General features: G+C 37.4%; 1 protein-coding gene and 1 long non-coding RNA gene across 2 annotated transcripts; one reads left to right on the top strand and one right to left on the bottom strand.

Moving 5' to 3' along the window:
* Window positions 1–3,111: 3,111 nt before the first annotated feature.
* On the top strand, window positions 3,112–4,054 carry LOC140948264 (uncharacterized). Its single transcript, XR_012167022.1, has 3 exons — window positions 3,112–3,405; window positions 3,582–3,844; window positions 3,988–4,054. It is a non-coding gene; the product is annotated as an uncharacterized lncRNA (long non-coding RNA).
* Window positions 4,055–15,774: 11,720 nt separating this feature from the next.
* Window positions 15,775–18,576, bottom strand: LOC140948305 (uncharacterized). Its single transcript, XM_073397534.1, has 3 exons — window positions 17,614–18,576; window positions 16,556–16,736; window positions 15,775–16,057 (listed from the first exon to the last, which is right to left on the bottom strand). The coding sequence occupies exons 1-3, from the start codon at window positions 17,943–17,945 to the stop codon at window positions 15,785–15,787; spliced, it is 786 nt and encodes a 261-aa protein (XP_073253635.1). The 5' UTR covers window positions 17,946–18,576; the 3' UTR covers window positions 15,775–15,784.
* Window positions 18,577–20,833: the final 2,257 nt, after the last annotated feature.

The raw sequence follows: 20,833 nt of genomic DNA, 5'->3' as shown, positions 1-20,833 counted from the left end.
AAATTCCACTCTTATTACGATTGCTCTTGTAAGTTGCATACTCTCTGCTTGTATCATAACAGAGCGTAATGATATTAGATAACATTATTAAAATCAATGTTTATTTATTCACTTTTTTTTAAAAAAAGAAATGTTTTTTTACCGTATGAATTACACTTTAATTTTGATAATGTTCACAAGTAAAGTCTTCAGTTTTTACTTTAGATCAGTTGCTCGAGATACAATACACAGCTGTCTACAATGGCCCCGTCTTTATGCCGTATTTTCTTCTTTATTCATTAAATCCAGTCCATTGCGATCATCCCTCTTTAGCAGCCATGTACTCTCTTTCTAAATTGTTGCCATTCATTTATCAGAAAGAACGCCTGCAATGTAAGACTATACAAGGTATTCTTTCACCCCACCCCACAAACGGGCGTTTGTGGGGAGGGATGAAAGACGAGCTCCCCTAAAAACACCTGTGTGGGAGGCTACCATTGGGATAAATACTGTGAAATTTTCTTTTTGTTTTCCTCGGCGTCTACGTAAAGATCGTTAAACGTGAGAAGTCACTGTCCTTTGCTCATAGGTTGGGATTTTCCATAGGATTTTTACTGGACTTACCGACGCTCTTCGTCTCAAGCGACATTTTCTATGCTCGGGGTTTTAGTGACAATCGTGTAAGTGGGTGTTTTAGACCAATGGAGTCCACTATTAAACCATCTTTTTAAAGCGACCACCTTGCCATTAAAGGAGCTGTGTCACGACTTTTGTCAAAATTCAAACAGGAACTGCCGCCAAGTTGACAATCAAAAAATAATCGCTCAAAACATTTAAAGAAGGTATTAATAACACAGCAAATGCAAAAGAAGGCACGAATGGACAAAAACGGGAAGACATTGTGAGTTTTTGAAAACTTGTCAGTTGACTTGTTAGCCTAACAGTTTTTCAAAGTTCACTTTTGGTGTTTGTAACGTTTTGTATAATAGCTTGGGAAATATATTTGTTGGACAGGAAGCCGTTTTTTGTCGTTTACAAGTAATTTTTTCCTGAACGTTAATTTCCATAGCGCATAAGAAAGAGTAATTGGCATTCTCAACAACAAGAACTAGACAGCCGTGGCACTGTCTCTTTAACCCTGACAGCCGGAAGGTGCGTGGACACATTTTACTTCGTGTCCGAGTTATAAAAGTGGGAAATTTGAAACTCCCCGCGTTGTTTTTGTTTGATAAGTCTTTATTGCGCTTGCAGTAGGGTCTCAAAGTCCACAGTAAATTGGGACGCAAGAACGCGTCACTTTTTTTGGTCGATTTTGTCTGTCCCGTGTGTAAATTAGGAATTTTGTGGTTTAACCTTACTGACGAGAAGTGAATTAAATTCTCAAAGTGTAGCCAATTGACGCCATAGAGAAAATGATTACTTTGCGGTTATAAAATATGTTTTAGACATGTTATTATCTTTTTTCATGTCCTCCATGCACTTTGTGTATATTTTACCAAAAAGGGGCCTGTGAGACTAAAGCTTTCAATATAAAGTTGGTTACCATTTCATTCGCATTTAAACAAAGCAGAAAAGTATTTTTATTTTTTAGTTATTTGGAGCAGATTAACTGTTAAATTTCATGAAATAAATTGCCAGCAAAACAGAACTGAATAATAAATTTGCAAATATATGAATCAAGTGTTATAACTTTCACCTGCTTGGCAAACTGGCTTGATATAATTTTTTCAATATGCCACGTAAAAAGCACGTTTATTCAAGCACTGGCGAAAACTGAGAGGTTTGTGCCGGTCATCGTTTAAACTAATAGGCGCCAAACAAGGTAAGCGATTTTCCTCTGTATTTCCTTTAGGTGAATATGTCATAACTAGATTATCAAAAAACTGTTCAGCCTTTTTCTTTCCTACGCATTTTATTTAAGAATGACAAAATAATAGCACAAATATTGCAGAAGATGGCCGGGCTCGTAATTGACTCTTACTCTTCGCCAACCTGAAATTATTTCACTCCCCTTTGGCTCAAACTTGAACTTGGAAAGAGAAGCACTTTGCGGCTCAAGCAGTGAAAATTCATCAGTTAATTTGTATCGGGCTAAATATGAGCCTAATGCTTTTTGCGGGTTTGTTGTTAATGATCTTTTTTACGTTATGTATTCAGAATGTTGCATTCTTCGTTGCATAAAAAAGGAATATTTAATTAATATTCCAACCCAGCTAACAGATGAAAACTCCATAATCGTGACATAGTTGAACACGCCTACCTTCGAATGTAGGCGTTCAGCTCAAATGGAAGTAGGCTCGATTACCAGCCGTTGTTCGGGAGAATGAGCCCGCACTCATTCGGGGAGGATCAAAGACCGTCCTCGGGAGACGGCGGAAATCGAGCCTAAACTGGTTGGACTTTATGGAAAATCAAAAAATACACAGACATCCAAAACTACAACTGTAGCCTTACCCGAAAGAAGGGATACTTTTCATAGTTTAAAAATGGTTGGGAAAGAAAAGAAAAGAAAAGAAAAATAAAAGTGGAAAAAATAAATAAGTGAAGTTTGTTATTATAAAGTAGGTATTTCAAGAAACGATAGGGCGAAATTATATGAGTAATTTTATCAGTAAAGGAAAGAAATGTCATTTGAAAATTATAAATTAAACTATGATTGTTTGTTTGGCAGCCGAAAAATTCAATTCATATTACGGATTGTTCTTGAATTATAAACTGAGAGTTTAATAATAAATTTATTTAAATCATTGTTTATTTATTCACTTAATATTTATTTATCTTGATAAAAATGTTTTTTTTTATTGTATTACTTACATTTTAAGTTTGATAATGTTCACAAGTAAAGTCTTCAGCTTTTACTTTAAAGTGCAACTAACCCCAAAAAATATTTTTCGCTAAATGAAATCTCCTTATTTTTCTGATTACTTTTGCGAAAAAATTATCGTGATTGACAAAATCCTCGCGTTTCCATGGCTGTTTAAAGTTAGGTCTCTTGTGTCCCATTACCGAGGTTCGTGGGAGCTGGGTACGAATGTTGTTGTGACGTCATCGAAGGAGGACATCTGCCGCGGACTCATGAGTAAATGACCGAGAAGCGAAAAGGGGAATCATTTTAACTGATTTTATAAGCGAGCGGGATACTAAAACGACCAAAATTCAACGGAATATGTCTTTAAGTGATTCAAGTTCTGAGAGAAGTTTTAATTCAGAAGATTCTGAGGCAAATTTGGCCGAAGTGGAAGATGAACTAAGTGATCGCGAGTCGCAAGTTTCATGTGAAAGCCTGGAAAATGACATTGCATATGCCGATCAACCCTTGGCTGATGAAGAATAGCTAAAAAAGTACGAAGAAGAAGTTGATGAAACAAATAAGCTAGAGCAAGAACTACGGGGAAGACTTGAAGAATCAGTTCATGTGGATTCTTGGTGAGTGTCGGCAAATTTGTAGTATGATCGTGTGAAGATCGAAGTAAAAGCTTATGTAAATAATCGAGCACTTGCTTGTTTGGCGGCGTGATTGCTGTAATGTATGATGAGAGTGGTTAGCTGTCGCTACAAAAAGTGTTATTTTTGTATGATTCTAGCTACCTTGATTGTTACAGGTGTTCCTGTGGAAACTGCAGCCGCGTTGTCCTTCAGAATTTGAGCGAGTGCTACTGCTGCCAGGAGCTGTAGTTGGTTGCAAAGAAGCCATGTGTAGCGAAAGTGTTCTTGAAGATATTCAACTCGAAACGGCCTTAAGGTGTATCAAACAACATCCTGGTTTTGGTCCTGTCTGCCTTCAAAAGTGGAGCTTACGTATGGCTGGCGAACGTGTCAATACCAAAGCCAAAGAGAGATATAAACAAACTGGAACCGCAGAAAGGTGAGATAGTTTTTGTTATTTTTGTACCGCATTGGAGTCAAATACGATCGATATGGTACACACTCGATTTGAAAACATACAAATTCTTTAATACATCGTCCAGCCGAAATTAAATACTTTTCTTATTGTCTTTTTTTTTACAGTTACTTGCGTAGCATTGCCTACAGGGAGTTTTCCAGGCTTGTCTACAAGCGAATTCCTCTTCCTGCGGAAATAAGACGGAAATAAGAAAATAATTTCCTGTCGGCAGGGATGAAACCTACACTGGATTCGAACTCGACGAAGATGATTAAGTAAACTTTTTAGGCTTTTTCCCTTGTAAATTATTCTGTTATTAAACTGCTGATCATCTGTTTAACTGTCTGTTTTACTTCATCTTTTGTTGACGTAAACAGTAGATTCATTTTGAACTGTAGCTTTTACCACTATCTTTTTTTTCCTTTTGATATACAATTTTATAAATTTCAATAAGCATGTAATAAAAAAGAACTAGTGATAAATCAACAGGTGGAGTGTTCGCCCGGGGGGGTACTCACCATAATGGCCTATAAAGGGAGGCTCCGCCTAGAGGGGTATCTTTTTTTGGCTTCAGTATATGAAAGGGTAGGGATTTTACTCGTTGAAGTATATGAAAGGGTAGGGAAATCTATCATTTGGGTCTGTGAAATGGCTAGTAGGGCTCACAAATGAATTTTATGGCTTTATAAAGTCAAGAAAACGTTCTATTTGTGTGATTGATTCCAATTTAAAAGACAGTTCATTTAAAGCGGTCAAAAGAGATGCAAAGCTCAAAACAAGGTATGTGAAAGGGGTACCAAAATAATGTCAATAGAATTGAAGGTATATGAAAGGGGCACCTTTTTTGTGAAAAATGGTATATAAAAGGGTAAGGAGTTGGACCTCGGGGTGGAACCTCTCCACATAAAAATTTGTTGAGTACCACCCCAGGGCTGTTCGTTGTAAATAATAAAAAAGTCATTATGCAATGAAAATTTATTTTTGCCTACCAAAAGAGGCCACTGCTTGCACAAAACTTTTTTCCTCTCCATTATGAAAAACAGCAATCTCCTATAGCCCCTTGTTACGAGAGAAAGAGAGATCAGGAGATGTGTCACTGATAAGAGAAGGTCAGGTCCTCAAATCCCCTAGTTCTAGACACAACTACCGTAAATCCTCTATTAAGCCCCCCGGGGGGGGGGGGGGGCGCTTATTTTTTTCAAGCACTTTTACAAACGAAAATCTCTGGAAAACTCCTCTTATATTTACATTTTTTATCTCTTACATTTAAATATAAACAGCCTTGAAATTTTTTGATACTATAATACTATAAGAAAATGGTGACAATTGTCCACAGAGAACTAGAGCGCAAAGTTGAGAAAGTTAAGCATATGAAGTTGGAGGTCATGTGGCCAAAGACCAAAAACAATATGGACTTCCAGCCTGAATAAACCATAACTGATCAGTCCACGTTAATCTTTAATTGTTTTGTGAAGAATAAGGATTGGGGGAGGGGGAGGGGGGGCTTATTAACTTTCCTCCTCTGAAAAGGGGGGGCTTAATAGAGGATTTACAGTATACACACAGCCCACTGACTGGTTGGTTTCAATTTATTTCCCACCAAAATCCTTTGACTTTTCTTTAATATTGCCTGCAAGCTTCCTTAAAGAGTTATTATTGCTAACCAACCTTCAAGGCTATGCATAATCTGTACGAGAATTCTGATTTCAATTGCAAAAGGATAGATATAGCTGACCAGTTTTGTCTGTATATACATAGACCACAATTCAATCACAATACACACATGTATATACGTAGTATAACTCAAAACTTGTACAAGAATAGTTCCCTACAGAAGCTCAACAGAGACTATTCACTATGGCTTTTAAACTTCTAGCCCTATTTCTTATTCTTTGGACAGTCTTTAATATTCTTGTGTCCTTTCATGGGATTTTTGCATGCAGAGCAATAGCGAGCTTTCTTGGGGCCATCTCTGGGAGTTTTCTGTTTTTTTTTTTCCCCTTTTTCTTGTATTTGAACTCGTGCTTGCAACTGGTTCATCAGGAACTAGGAAAAAAAGTAAATTGAATACAGTACAATTCAGCAGCTCCTCTAAAGGCGATAGAAAGGGTTGTGAGGATGAAAATCTTTACTCCTTTTTCCACAAAATTCATTCCTTTCTCCAATTTTTATAGAAAATAATCTACATAATATATTATAAACAGAAAAGATAACTACAGTCAAATACACAACTTATGCAGTTGTGAAAAGAAAGCCTGAAAAAATTCAGGCTTACAGGGATTCCAACCCTGATCTCTGTGATACCAGTGCAGTCCCTGTGCAGGTTGAAATTGAAATGAACTGCTGCAAGAATATGCCTAAAAAACAAAAACAGGCAATATTTTCAACAAAGAGGTTATACAGACTAAACTACAAAAACGTAATATCATTCAATAATGAAGGGCTTAGAATAACACTTTGTGAACAAACGTTCTGGATGTTTTTTTCTTCCAAATCAGCTAAAAATTTTTCTATGTGGCCTGTGATTCAACAGAAACACCTTGCCCTGCATTTTTTTTGCCAGTTTTAGCTTATTTTGCGAGAAAAAATGTATGCAAAAAATGCGTTGGCCTTTTTTTGTTAAAATAGGAAACAAAAGAAACCTATTCAGGTCTTTGTTTAGCAAAATCAGCAGAGCTGGAGATTATTCTTACCAGCAATACATTCCAACATAAGAATATGCTATCATCTGAATATGGCTGCCCGGAATTCTTAGCTTACTACGTACAGATAAATATCGTACCTCATCGTAAAGACTGAACCATCTTCTGCTTTGATTTAGCCGACGACCTTGTTCCCTTTAAAACTAAGTCCGCGAAAACTCGCCTTGAAAATATGGGCTCCTGATCGTTGATCACTAGATCAAAAGTTCGATTGTTTTTAAGCTCGCACGCTGTAAAAATGGTTGGCTCCTATTTAGCTCTCCTCTGCTGGACAAAGTTCACCCATTTCCGTCCTCTTTTAATGCTTTCCTCGCGTGAGTCATCAAAGATAGGAATACTCTGAAGCCCGATACCTCTTTGGGGATCGGCTGTTCTGCTACAACCGAAAACAACACAGGCGTCGGCATGATTCCAGAAGAAGATTTCAAGAGAAGTCCGTGTTGCTCGCGAAGGTCGAGCTCCTTCGATGACGTCACAATAACACTCGGACCCATTCTCCGCAGAGCTCGGTAGTGGCCGCAAGAACCGCCAAAATTTGACACTTTGAAAAATTATAAAAAAATAAGGAAAAACGCTATGACCAAAATTTTTTCGCACAAGTAAGCAGGATGATAAGAAGATTTCGTTCAGCGAAAAACATTTTTGGGGGTTAGTTGCACTTTAAATCAGTTGCTGAGCTGTCTACAATGGCCCCGTCTTTGTGCCGTATTTTCTTCTTTATTCATTCAATCCAGCCCATTACGATCAACTATCTTTAGCAGCCATGCACTCTCTTTCTAAATTTTTGCCATTCATTTAAGAAAGAGCGCCCGCAATCTAAAACTATTCAACGTATTCTCACGAGAAAATTGCAGCGTTGTCTATGCTAATGGTCTTGTGACGAACGAAAGACCATATGGTGCGAGTAAACCATTAACGTAGCGTTAGCCAGTAGAGTGAAAACAGTGACAATTGTCTTTTGTTGTCCTCGTCTACGTAAAGATCGTTAAACGTGAGAAGTCACTGTATTTGCTCATAGTTTGGGATCGGTTGTCCATATAATAGGATTTGCACTGCACTCACCGGAGCTCTTCGTCTAAAGCGACCATTTTTTATGCTTGCGGTTTTAGTGAAAATCGTGTAAGTGGGTGCCTTAAACTAATGGAGTCAACTATTTAACATCCTTTTAAAGCGATTACCTTGCCATTAAAGGAGCTGTGTCACGACTTTTATCGATATTCAAACAGTAGGAACCGCCACCAAATTGACAAACCAGAAAATAATCGCTCACAACCTTTAAAGAAGGTATTAATAACACAGCAAGTACAAAAGAAGGCACGAATGGACAAAAAGGGATTGGCATTGTGAGTTTGTGTAAACTTGTTAGCCTACTAGGTTTTCAAAGTTCACTTTTGGTGTCTGTAACGTTTTGTATAATAGCTTGGGAAATATATTGTTGGAGAGGAAGCTGTTTGTTTTGTCGTTTACAAGTAATTTCTTCCTGAACGTTAATTTCCATAATTTCCGCATAAGAAAGCGTAATTGGCATTATTAACAAAATGATCTAGACAGCCGTGGCATACATGTAGCCTCTTTAACCCTGACAGCCGGAAGTCGCGTGGACACATTTAGCTTCATGTCCGAGCTATAAAAATGGGGAATCTGAAACTCCCCACGTTGTTTTTGTTTGATTGGTCATTATTGATCATTATTGCGCTTGCAGTAGGGTCTCAAAGACTACAGTAAATTGGGACGCAAAGACAGACCCAACGCGTCATTCTTTTTGTCTGTTCCGTGTGTAAATTAGGAATTTTGTGATCGGTTTAACCTTACGAGAAAGAAATTAAATGACGAGACGACGAGAAAGAAATTAAATGCTCAAAGTGTAGCCAATTGACGCCACAGAGAAAATGACGGTACACCGATGTATTGAATTTGAAGGACAATTAAGTCTTTTTTACTTTGCCGTTATAAAATATGTTTTACACATGTTATTATCTTTTTTCATGTCCTGCATACACTTTGTGTATATTTCACCAAAAAGGGGCCTGTGAGACTAAAGTTTCCTAATTTAAAGCCAGTTACCGTTTCATTTGCATTTAAACAAAGCAGAAAAGTGTTTTTATTTTCTAGATATTTGGAGCAGATTAACTGTTAAATTTCATGAAATAAATTGCCAGGAAAACAGAACTGAATAATAAACAATTTAATTTACAAATATATGAATCAAGTGTTGTTAATAGCTTTCACTTACTTAGCTTGATATATTTTCAATATGCCATGTAAAAAGCGCGTTTACTTAAAGCGCTGGCAAAAACTGAAGACCCACCGGCCATCGTTTAAACTGATAGGCGGCAGTTTTCCTGTGCATTTTCTTTAGGTGAATGTGTTATTACTAGATTATCCAAAAAAGTGTTCAGCGCTTGTCAAAACTGAGAACCTGCTAACCGTATAGGTGATTTTGGAAATTTTTTTAACGGTTTCGGTAAAAGCCCACGCGTGCTTCGATCGTCCTGAATATTGAATAAGTGCAATTTGTATTGCAAAATTGTGAAACACTGCATCCTGTCCGAGGTCTGTATGATAAAAACAGCGCCTCATGGTACTGTTTCACCTCAGATGTGATGTATAAAAAGTATAAAAGGTTGGTTTACACGTCCCCAGACTTTTTGGCAAGATTTTGTAAAGTAAATTATAAACTTGTCAAACGCAAAAAATTCGGCCTGATTTGTTTTCCAGGCCTAATCTACCGTGATCAATAGCCATTATGGCTCTTAAATGTGATCGAAGATGATAGCTATTTTTTGGGTGTAAGGCTATCAACTCGATGTAAGATTAAGTTCACTCTTAGCTTGGATTGTTTCCAATTATTTTCCTCTAAATTAGCCTTTCCCTCAAAAGTCACATCAATATGCTCTAAAGTTAACTAATTTGTGGAATACAATTGCAAGTTTATTGTTTGATTTAAATTATAAATTCGAGTTAATAGGAGCTTCGCCGCTTTTAGCCCTGGCTAAATCTATTTAGTATATACTAAAACAGTGGATAGTGTTTTTCGCGCGCTCTGGTTGGCTACTCAATCAGTGAATATCCTGCACTATTCACTGATTCACCTCCAGAAAACATTTGAGCCAGGTAGAAAAGTAACCGTGTTAAAGGGTACATACAAATGTGGCTCATGATTAGAAAATTGAAACCATTTGTATAAAATAAAAAATATTTCAATCTAAAGAGTGAAATTATAACATGATGGCTTTAAAATGATAGGTTTTTACCCGATTAAGGATGCATGGACACCATGAATTTTAGTGCGAATGTAAGACCCTATTAAGGAAATATTATTATTTTGCAGATCTATAAATGCTATCTTACTGTATTCGTACTTTGTGCCTGCAATAAATTAAATAATATGCACCACACCCCCATTAAGCCCACCCCTCCCCTCTTTTTCTGCCTGTCCCAATATAAAACTCACTGGGATCAAAAAATGAAATACATGTACTGGCAGTTTTATAACGAGGCTAGGATATGCTGTTAAGGCTGCCTAGTTTAAAAGTGCTGTGTAACAATAATGAAATAGTTGGAATTTTTCAAATTATAAGCAAATATAACTATTTATTCAATTAAAGTAAGCATTACATTCCCAGGTATACAATAATCAGCTGAAAGATTGGATAAGAAATTATTATTATATTTCTTGGAATTAGCCTCAGTGTAAAAAAAGTGATATAAATGAATACATTGCACAGTTGTACCTATTTTTCCAGTCTCTTCTGCTGACTGGTCTTCACTGATGGACTGTTTGGCAATGTCCTTGTGTCCTTTTTTAAAGAACCTATAAAAGAGGGACGAGAAGAATGTCCTGCAAAATCGTTAAATGCGCATCAGACAAATTTTAAATAGGTTCAGGTTTACCCTAAAGGTCATTTAATTTCCAGTGGCTACAACTCACTTCTCCAGATCTTCCATTTAAAATACAAAGTCAGAATTAAGCTTAAGTTATAGTATAGAGATAAAGAGGATGGGCACAAGGCGAACTTTCGAAAATAAATAAATAAATATGTCAATTATTGTTGTTCATTCAAAAAACGTAGCCATTTTCAATTGGCTCAAGCCCCCAGCTAATTCATAACCAACAGGAACTTTTCATATTTGGAGGATGCAAGCAATATACCCTTGATCCCATGATATATGGTTTTAGAAGCAGGGTTAGTACATGGTATATTTGCCTAGCGAGAAGGCTGCTTGGGCAATATTGAGTGAACTAAATATTTGTTTACACCTATACCAAGATGAAATAGCTAAATTTTTTTACTAAGACTTGATGGAATGCAAGAACATGCAAATCATGTTTCTGGATGAATATTATCTACTTTTTGTGAAGTATATTCAAGAAAAAACGCCTTCAGATATCCTGAAACTGTGCCGGGAATAGGCCAAAGTTTTTGAAAAAGGTTTACAAATGTAGAAATGTTTACAATGAAAAATAACACAATAATTGTTATTTGGTTTTTATATGATGTGCAGAATTATGCTGATCTGAGGTGGGCATCATTCTATTCAATTTGCATAATCTTTCGCATCGTACTCTACCTCATTCAACAATTTATGCCCTAGTTTAAAATTAAACTGGGTAACAATGGTAAATACATTGTACAGTTGTACATGTACCTATTTCCTTTAGCCTCTTTTGCCGGTTCCTCTTTGCTAAAGGACCGTATGGGAGATAACTTTCAAACGAGGAGAACATCCTGCAAAATAAATTTGTTTTAAGCAAAACACTAGAACGCATTAGAAATAAGCTTATTATCATCACCTAAATACACAACAGTCAAATTAAAGTGGACAGGTTTACCCTACAGGTCTTATTCTTTTTTAATACACAGTAAGCTTAAATAAATTTGAAGATTTGATATGGCATACAGTAGTACCTAGCTTCATCGATGCCTTTTTCAGCTTCTTTGGTGTTCTGACAGGACAAAAAAGATTTGGACAAGGGAAACTTCCTGAAAATTATAAAATGTTGCTCAATAAAACAACACCGAGATACTGTCGTGGATATAAAGTTAATTAAAAATACAATCACTTGTAGAAAAACAAAAGTCGAATACCTTTCCTTTCGGGTGGCCACAGAATGGATGACTTGTAAGCTCTAAATCGCTTTCCCCGCTATCGTACTCCCACTCTGAGTCGAAAAAAATGTATATGTAAGTTTTTGGTGAAAATTTGCATCGTTCTTTTGGGTCTTTGACCATAAATAATCCACCACAACGAACAAAATATTAACCAGAAAAAATAATACGCTACAAAGTTAGAACTTACCGCTCTTTGCAGACACTTCAACCGACACATCCATACTATCGGCTAGCAGTTTTTCGAAAATAAGAGCTGTAGAAACTCGTAAAATGTGACCAGGGGTAAAATTGCTCTAAAATCAGGGGTATTTTGCCAGTATTGGCTAGGCGTTCTCTCGCCCGCTCTTTCCCAGACCTCGCGCGGACAACGGGACAAGAGAGAACGCCTAGGGACTAGGCTGTATTTAAACCATGCCAAAAGCGTACAAACTAAACTATTCAACTTTTAATTAATAGCCAAAAAATTGATCAAGTAAAAGAAACAGTTTTCTTGGGACTAATCATGGATGAAAATTTAAATTGGAAATCTGAAATCTCACATGTCGCCAATAAAGTTTCTAAATGTACAGGGATTATTCGTAAATCCAGTTTCTATTTACCTACGAAAACCTTACCAACACTATATTTTTCTTTAGTCTATCCATACTTTTTTTACTGCAACTTAGTTTGGGCCTCTACTTACAGAACTAACCTTATTCGTCTTGAGATTTTACAGAAAGGAGTGATCAGAACTATAGCTAAAACCACATTCGATGCACATACTGATCCAATCTTTCAAAATCTTAAAATTTCATGATATATACTTAATACAACTAGGCTTATTCATGTACTCCTATCAAAACCATACTCTACCTTTAAAGTTTCATTGTAAATTTACCTTACAAAGTCAAATTCATTGGTATAATACAAGAAACTCGTGTAAATTTCGTCTGCCTTTCTGTCGTACTCGAACCAAACAATTTCCGTTTTTTATCAAGGACCTAAATTTTACAACACCTTAAACACCAACATCATCAACGCTCCCCCCCCCCCCCCCCCCCCCCATTTTCCTTTAAAAGAGCACTTAAGGCATTTATTTGTAATAATTATAAGTATACTACAACAAAAATCTTGGGAAAAAGCCTTTTAATATTCAACATTTGTAAACTTATTTAATATTGATTAGTTTAGTTTTCCAGGTGATATTATTTTGTATCCGTCGCCGTAATTTTTATGCCATCTTGAAAAATTGTAATTAAGGAGGCCTAATTAACATAAGCTCTATAGTTTCCTTTAGGCCTCCTCGCCATTTCTTCCTACATTTTTTTGGCATCTTTTTGTACTTATTGTAATCGTGTGGCAAATAAATATATACAAATACAAATTTAAACAGTCCCTCTTCTTTTATCTCCAAAGTAAGAAAGAAAAAGTTCCTTGACAGGCTGTAACCTGAAGAAGCTCAATTCTATGACAAAACCGTTGTGAAAGAATACTCAAACGCAGTTAACAATCTTAAACGAAGTCGAAGTAACATTGTTTAATTTATACGTATTGCTATTCCAGATATGAAGAGACTATCTTTTGTTGTGGTGTCAGTTATTCTCGCAGTGAATCTCAGCGCACAAGCAATATTCTGTAAGAGAAGCGTCTCACACTTATCTTTGTATTTATTTATTCATCCATTTATTTACAGATTTAGTTTAATAGAAGACACATACTATACGCGTAGTAACAATTGGAAGCTAAAAAAATAAGCGAAGTCACTGGTGGTTGGCCGCTTATCCCTGCCCCTTTGAAGAAAACGTTCCAGTTGCCCTCTAGAAAACCCATATAATACTGAGTAAAGAATAATACCATAAAATGATGGCATAGAAAGCAGAGGGGGGAAATGGTACAAATCACTAAGACACAGAAAACCCAAGTTTTTCGAAAAGGAATGATATATATCATACTTATAAACTAACATTACACAAATATCATGAATAGAGCATTTTCGTCTGCGTATTACAGTGTATACGAAAATCATTATGACATCTTGAAATCGCCAATATTACTCGAAATCCTAAAATACATCTATTTGCGAATTTTATTTACCACTTAATAATTAGTGTTTTTTAATTAGTATATTTGGATCATTATCAGCAGCTGGCCATAGGGTGTTATATAAATTTAATAAATAAAAATACGTAACTACCTAAATTTATATAACAACGTAAAAATATTTATCAGCGGCTGGCATAATGAAAAAAACAGCATTATATAATTTTGTAATAAAAATACATAACTTTAAATTAAAATAAATCGTTCTAAATCTATAATGTTAAATCGATTTAAGACTTAGTCTATTTCTTAAATCGATTTAAGCCTTGAATCGATTTAAGCTTAAATCGATATAAGCTTAAATCGTTTTCAGACTTGGTCGTTAAATCTATTTAAGCTTAAATCGATTTAAGACTTAGTCTATTTCTTAAATCGATTTAAGCTTATATCGATATAAGCTTAAATCGATTATTTAATTTAGATAACAAGATGGTATCTATTCTCCAAAGGGACTAGACCACAAAGTAGACAAACTCAAGTAAAAGAAAGTTGGAGGTCATGCAGCCGACAATCCGAATCAAATCGAACTTCCGAGTTTTACATTTGTGGTTGATTAATACAATAAATTAACATTTATTAGTGAAAAATAATTGGGGGAAAAAGGGAGTGTTCTTAAAGAGGGGGTGGTTAGAAGAGGATTTACGGTATTTCATTTCTATAGAATACAGAAAGAGGACTGATGTACTCAAGTATATTTAGGTTATTATGTACATTTCCCAAAAGCAATTATCAGCTATCATCTACCAGGAGTGACTAGACTTGAAGAAAGAGAAAACCAAATATCACGTGAAGGACCACGCGCTCTGTTCGATTGAAGCTTCATTTAACAAGGTCTTAAATCGATTTAACTATATAGATTTAGAACGAGAAATTATGAATCTTTAGTAAAGCTCGGCCCTAACAATGCCATATTGACCGTTATGGCTTTAGGCATACTGCCCGTCTTAGTTTGCTCGGTCATCGGTCCCTTCTTAAACTCCAAAACGGGTATGTTATATACTTCTTTGCCCCCACTGCTGTTCTCGACGATGAAACTGCAAAGAGAGAAAAACGAGTTAGCTGAAAAGGTCGCAACACAGACGTCCCACTCCCATCCCTTATCCCCTTTTATTATATACATACTGAAAAATACTCACCAAAAAGCTATGTCGTAAATTTTCGTACGCAAATTAGTTCTAGCCAATCAGAGGAGCGAACGATGGTTTTCACACGTGAAAAAAAATGATACGTCCAATCAGAATCGCGAACGATGTTTTTTCACGTGTGAGAAAAATGATACGTCCAATCAGAAGCCACAGAAGTGTGAGTTTCGCGCCAAAATTCCCGCCTTTTATTGCAGCTTGCAGCGCCGCTTCGCACACATTCAACGAGAAAAGTTTTACTCAAAGAGCTTTTCTCGCTACAAAAGTGAAAAACATTTCGGAAATGGAGTGGAATAGTTTCGTTTGTTTCACTGTCGATAAAGAAAACGGTAGAGAGCCGGCGAAACAACAGCGGAAAGGGAAAAACAGAACGAGACGTAAGCTTTTGTTGTATTTTTTGTCGGAGCTACTTTGCCTTTCATTAAGCTTAAGCTTATGTTGAAACCGGTCATTTTACTTAAATTCACTCATTTTCAATTGAGCAGTGAGAACAAACAGTTAAGATTACTTATAGTTCTCGGATTACCTCATACCCTTACCGTCATTTATGTTTTTAACAAACGTTTTTACTAAAAAGCTGATTACTTCGTTTTCGTTGTCACTTTGCGGTAAGTGTGTAGCGGCAAATTTTAGCATTTTTGAAAGATTTAAAATAAAAAGGCCGCCAAAATGATGAATGTCTCAGTATGTATATAATAAACACAATACCACATGGAAAGTGCTTTGTACGGTATTTACGCACTCGTTGTTTTTGTATCAGAAATCTTACTCGTTCGCTGCGCTCACTCGTTCGATTTCTGATACGTCAACAACTCGTGCGTAAATACCGTACGCCAGCACTTTCCATGAAGTATTCTCTATAGACCCCACTGCGCCACTTAAGGTTTACAGAGTATAATATAAATTTCGGACAGGACGATGTGTCCCTTTAAGAATTTGCTGCATGCAAACGTACCTCACTGACAAGTGGATAGGCCTGTCTCCCTCTTCATTTTCAAGGCCGTACTTGATGATGCCCCCTCGTCTTAGGCAGAACAGTCGCCACTTACGGCCCCACATCTCAAAGCTTGGCGAACATATGTCGCCGTAGCAGTTCGGGATGTTCCATCTGTGTGCTCCCGCCTCACCTGTTCTTCCTGTCTTAACATGAAGCCACTTCTGTGAAAAAAAGTACCACAGGAGGCGTTAACAACATTTTTCTTGGATGAAATACCATATCAGCAGGACAATTGTTATGCTTGTTTTTAGATGAAAGCACGAAAAAACATAGGGGGAACTCGAGGAGTTTCCAAGGTGCATTGCAACTCTACGTACACTGTCCGCTAAAACAGCGAACCTTTTTTTTTTCTTTTTGCAACAATCTGGCAACGAAGAACTTCATTGTTATCCATAGCCAAATGCGAAAAAAAAAAGTCATAATCGGTTTTCGTTTTAATCAAAGGTTCAGAAATGAGAATGACGCGAGTGTTCCTCGAAACAAAATTTTGGACGTAACGTTCCCCCAACGTCTTAAATTTTCGCAAAAAGCAAGTTTACGTTTCTTACAAACAAATCTCTGTTAAGAGGTTTCGCTGAAATGTCTCCTTTCAATAAAATTCTTCATAGGTGCATAGCATAGCATATAATTTTAGAAATGGACATTTCGGGCAAACTCACCATTTTGCTGGCACTCCAAAGAATGCGTTCGTTTTCCTCTTTAAGGAGGCTGTAGTGGCGGGACATATTTTCATCCTGGTGCTTTTTCCTGTCCTTTCTCCTGACCGTTTCTCCACATCCCTTGACGGTGCATTTCTGCACTTTGGCGGGGCATTGTAGTGTATGAGATGGGAGAAGATACCTTGGGAGATCAATTAATAATGAGGATTACTCCATTACTCACTAGTACACAAGCATTCTCAAACTCTTCTTTTGTTATTAATGTTATATAGCCGCCCCAAGAAGCTGTGAACCTGTTTTCCTTTCTCTTCTGCACATGTTATATAAAAACGTTTTAATGATGGCTCTATAAGCTGTCTTAGGCTGGGACCAGGCTCCGCATTGGGGGAAAAATGGAAAATTAAATGTCCGCTTTGTTAACATAAAAAAAAGAAAAAAATAGGAGCGCAAAGGAAGCAGAGAGATGAGGGTCTCCAGCGGTCAGGCCTGGGAAAGGGTGGCAGAGGCTCCGCCGCCCTTCCCTCTTCCCCAATTCACCGCTCAACTCGATTCGCTCGCCTAAATTCTTTTTCCTGTTTGACCCCTTTCTTGACTCCTCCCCCCCCGCCCCCCCTGCAAACCTGCAGAGCCTAGTCCCAGGTTAGAGCCCTCCTCTGGCAATTCCAATTTCGTCTATCAATCGTCTACATTTTCAAAAGACCCTTTTTTTCCAGTTACATCAATTTTAAGTTGAAACGATCTTTTCTCGCCAAAACTCCAATGCCGACAAACTGACGGCATACTAGCCCAGAGGTGTATATATTACATAAACTATTTTATTTCCTCGATAGAATCTGTACAGAATGTCCTGAAATGACATAACAATCAATCTTAGTATTCTATTTTCACCTGCGCGGTTTTGTAGCCCACCGGAATTGAAATTTCACTCTTTTGGTAGGTTAAAACACGATGAAGAAAAATCGCTACCGAAATATTATTTTTGCTTTCCTTATCAATACACTGTATAGATTCTATAGAGCAAACAAAAAAATTTCTGTCACATACACTTTTTAACGTACCTTTCTACCAATTCGCCGCAATCGAATGGGCATTGTATCTGTTTAAAACTGCAAAGATGCTGGTGGTGTTCCTCGTCTTTTTTGTTGAACTTTTCGCCATAGTTGCAGATTATTTCCCGCATGGGGCAATCGTGGCCATCTTGGTGTTTTCTCTGCAGTTTTTCACTGCAGAGAAGGCACACCACTTCAACTTCTGAACATCGCCCTAGATGGTCTTTGGCAGCGTCCAGTTTGATCCTTCCCTTGCAGGCTAGGCACTCACCATCGATTGCAGTGATTAGATTGCTTGCAAAAATATTTTTGCAAAAGGCGATCACCACTTGGCGGCACATCGCACACTGAATGGCACGGGATGTTTGCTGGAATCGGTAAACGCATTCGCCGCAAAACGTGTGACCACATGGCGTGGCTATTTGTGCGTCGAGTAGAGGCTTCTTGCTAACAAAGCAGAATTAACATACACTTTAGAATGCTGCGATCATCTAATATCATTGCGAACGAAAAAAATTTTCTCGCATCACAAAAGTTAAATTCCAAATGGATACCAAGGACAGAGCTCTGCAATGCGGGCGAAATGATTACAATGTGATTTGAAAAGTAACTAAATTGTCAATTACTTACCACACATTACAAAGATACTCTTGGGGAAGTTCCTCGCTATAACCGATAAGATCGAATAGGTCAGTTCCTGGTAGAGAGAAGCTCATCGTTCAGCGCAATCGTTTACTCTCGTAAAGTAGTAGGCTGATGAAGAAGCGTCTCAGATATTAAATGTGCAATGATTCACTGAGTGACGCTAAAATCGGAAGCTGATCATATTTCTTAAAACAAAGGGCTTTTACTCCCAAGTGACCATTGGGAAATTTGCTACCCATTCTGTTATCATGTTATTGAATGGCCATGATTTTTTTTTCTGCTTGCTGTCCGCCTCTGCTTTTCTCTTAAAATCGCCGCAGTTCCTATTCTAGCCAGTGCGATTGCAGTCAACAAGGTTACAGTAAGACTAGGACTAGACGAGAAAAGTCGTATTTTTTCTTTTCGGCCTTGCGCGCTCGATAAAGTAGCTCGCTTGCATGTGGGGGGGGGGGGGGGGAATTGGGAGAAGGTTAATTATTTTAGTTATGGCAGGGGAGTGTAGATTTGTTCATTTGTTTTTAATACGTTTTATTTTTTAAGTTCTTCTAATTTAAAAATTCGAAGTGCAGTCAACCCCGTTGGTATGGGCACTGAAGGGTCCGTAGAACGTGTGCGGTATATACATGGTAGTTGACTGGAAAGTAACGATGCTTTGCTCAATTCGGGGCCAAAAAGAACTGAGTTGGCCGCTTAAAGAACATTACCTCGAAGAAACGCGTGTCGCCGAAGATTTTGGCCCTATCTAAAAATCTCCAAAGCGTTTTTGGTGTAGCCTGTTTCAGGTTCTCAGATCTGGTGGGCATGACACAAAAGTGAAATGCACGCGAAATATTAGCGCCTGATCCGCGTAAAACGGGTAGATCATTTGTTATTGAGGCTCTTCCGCCCATTGTCACATCGGTTGTCAAACTGGAAAATGTTTAATTTGATCTTAAAATTTTCCTCGCGAGTATCTGGCGCTCTTAAAATCCCCAAAATGTTTGTAAGAAATTTCATGTGTTTCAGTTCCAGCCTATTTGAGATTCATCGTTTTGAGGAACTTTCTGTTTTAATTTGTGCTGAAGCAACATCTAAATTTTTTGCCTTGAATGAAGCCGTATTTGGTCTCGAGGGTCGGTTCTAGCAATTGACGCTGCTGAGTTACAAGAAAAGAGCGGTTTCGTGAAGCCATTAGTCTAGTTTTTTTTCTGAAATGAGTGCATCCGAATTACTCTATGTCACATATTTGTTTTGTTATGCTCTCCTCATTTCCTTAGAGTCGATTGCAGTTAGAATGGCCCCTCGAAAAAACGTGGGTCTTGAATTCTGAAACCGGGGTCTCGCCAGGTCTCGAAACTACCATTCTGTACCCCTCGGATTGAGTGGGTCATGTTATTAAAGGCAAAAAACACCTTCCGGTACCACAAAAAAGGGGGGCATTAGCTTCGACAAATTAATTGTGCCGTATAACTTTAACGTTGTTTATTCCGCTTATTAAATCCACGGAAGTTACATTTTAAAAGTCGCTCATCAAAATTACTCCTCAACCCTTTCTCGCGTCAAAATTGGCGTTCTCTCCCGATCAAAGCACTTTATGTTTTATCCACAACTCGTACAATATAAATTGTCGGATATGATGAATACCTTCAACAAGCTAATGGGAGTATCGACTCTATGATAGTGAAGAAAGCGACCCGAGAAAGTAAAGCCTCTCACGAAACGGATTATTCTAAACAAGAGACAAAAGAGATTGAACAAAAAGACTAAGAAAATTGCGCACGGCTGATATATATAGATAAAAAATATATGCAGTTAAAACTTTAAAAAATTCATGAAATAATTAAGAAAAAGATCTTTATTTTCCCTTGCAGGAGTGAGAAGTCAAGGAAGGATTTCTTTGGTTTGATAAAAACAGTTGGGCTGTAACTTTCCGCCGCACCTGTAAAATAAAACGAGGTTTTTTTGCGACCGCTTGCTTCACTTTCGGGATATGAATATTATTGTAGCGTCTAGTTGTTACGGAGTGTACAGAAGCATTTAAATTAAATTAATTATTCAAATAGGGTGGAACTGAACCGTGGAGGCATTTTCTTGTTAACACAACAATGTGAGTTACGACTATTAACCAAGGCTCTAAACCGAAGGTTTCATTCAGTTCCAGTTTAGTATCGAGACCAGAATTTCCAAAAATTAACTTCGCGGCTCTATGCTGTAAACTCTCGAGAGCATCAGGGTTAACTTTTCCACACCCGTGCCAGGCCACCTCACAGTAATCAAAAATGGGTGAAATCATCTTCTTGTCGAGGCGTTCAGCTGCAACCATGGGAATAGAGATTCTCAAAGGCCTAAGAACACCCAATTTTCTTGAATAAAACTTTGTTGACTACGTGCTCAATATTGTTGGTAAAGTTCAGGTGCTGATCAATCACGACGCCAACATATTTGAAAGAGTCGGACGCAGTCGCAGAAGATCCGTTGTAGGATAAGCTTATACTATCTTCCCTCTTGAGCCGTTGGTATGCACTATAAATAACATATTCCGTCTTGCTCATTTTCAGAAATAGCTTGTTTTCTTAAAGGATGAAATTAACTGCAAGAAACCGTG

This window comes from Porites lutea, chromosome 9, assembly GCF_958299795.1.
Source record: "Porites lutea chromosome 9, jaPorLute2.1, whole genome shotgun sequence".
NCBI lineage: Eukaryota > Metazoa > Cnidaria > Anthozoa > Scleractinia > Poritidae > Porites > Porites lutea.
The sequence above is the reverse complement of the archived record's forward strand: the minus strand, read 5'-3'. Positions and strand labels throughout refer to the sequence as shown.